At 47.7% G+C, this 444-nt stretch overlaps 1 protein-coding gene across 1 annotated transcript; it reads left to right on the top strand.

The window, feature by feature from the left end:
* TM35_001001100 (uncharacterized protein) lies at positions 1-387 on the top strand (the record flags this gene model as incomplete). Its single annotated transcript, XM_029031602.1, has 1 exon — positions 1-387. A coding segment is annotated over one exon (387 nt), but the record flags the coding sequence as incomplete, so codon positions are not given.
* Positions 388-444: the final 57 nt, after the last annotated feature.

The following is a 444-nucleotide window of genomic DNA, read 5'->3' as shown; positions in this document are numbered from 1 at the left end:
ACACGCACCCACACAGAACTGCTGATACTGCTGCTGCTGTCTGCATCACCCTTCTTGTTATTTGTGAGTTCAGGAGGAAGTGTTGTAGTTGTTGTAGTAGTGGTGGTTGATTCCTCCTCATTGGGTGTATTGGCAGTATCAAGGATCGTGTTCGCTGAGGTATTCGTTGTTGGTTCTGCATTTTCTCCATTCTCGGTGTTATTTTATGACTCACTCCCTGCCGCTGGAGTGTCATTCCCGGTCGTTGTGGTTATTGATCCTCCATTAGCTGGTGTGGCTGAAGTACTGGGTGAAGGTTCAGTTCTACTGCTGTCAGATGATGTATCTGCGGATTGTGTATTGGGTGACGTAGAAGAGGATGTAGATGGTGTGAGACGATCTTCTTGAGGTTGTCCAGTATTGCTGGCTGGACCGGCTCCACCTTGACTACCATTTTCCACGTTA

The sequence above is a fragment of the Trypanosoma theileri genome (genome assembly GCF_002087225.1).
Source record: "Trypanosoma theileri isolate Edinburgh chromosome Unknown TM35_Tth_100_V1, whole genome shotgun sequence".
Classification (NCBI taxonomy): Eukaryota; Euglenozoa; class Kinetoplastea; order Trypanosomatida; family Trypanosomatidae; genus Trypanosoma; species Trypanosoma theileri.
Note: the sequence above shows the minus strand (reverse complement) of the source record. Positions and strands in the feature narration are given on the sequence as shown.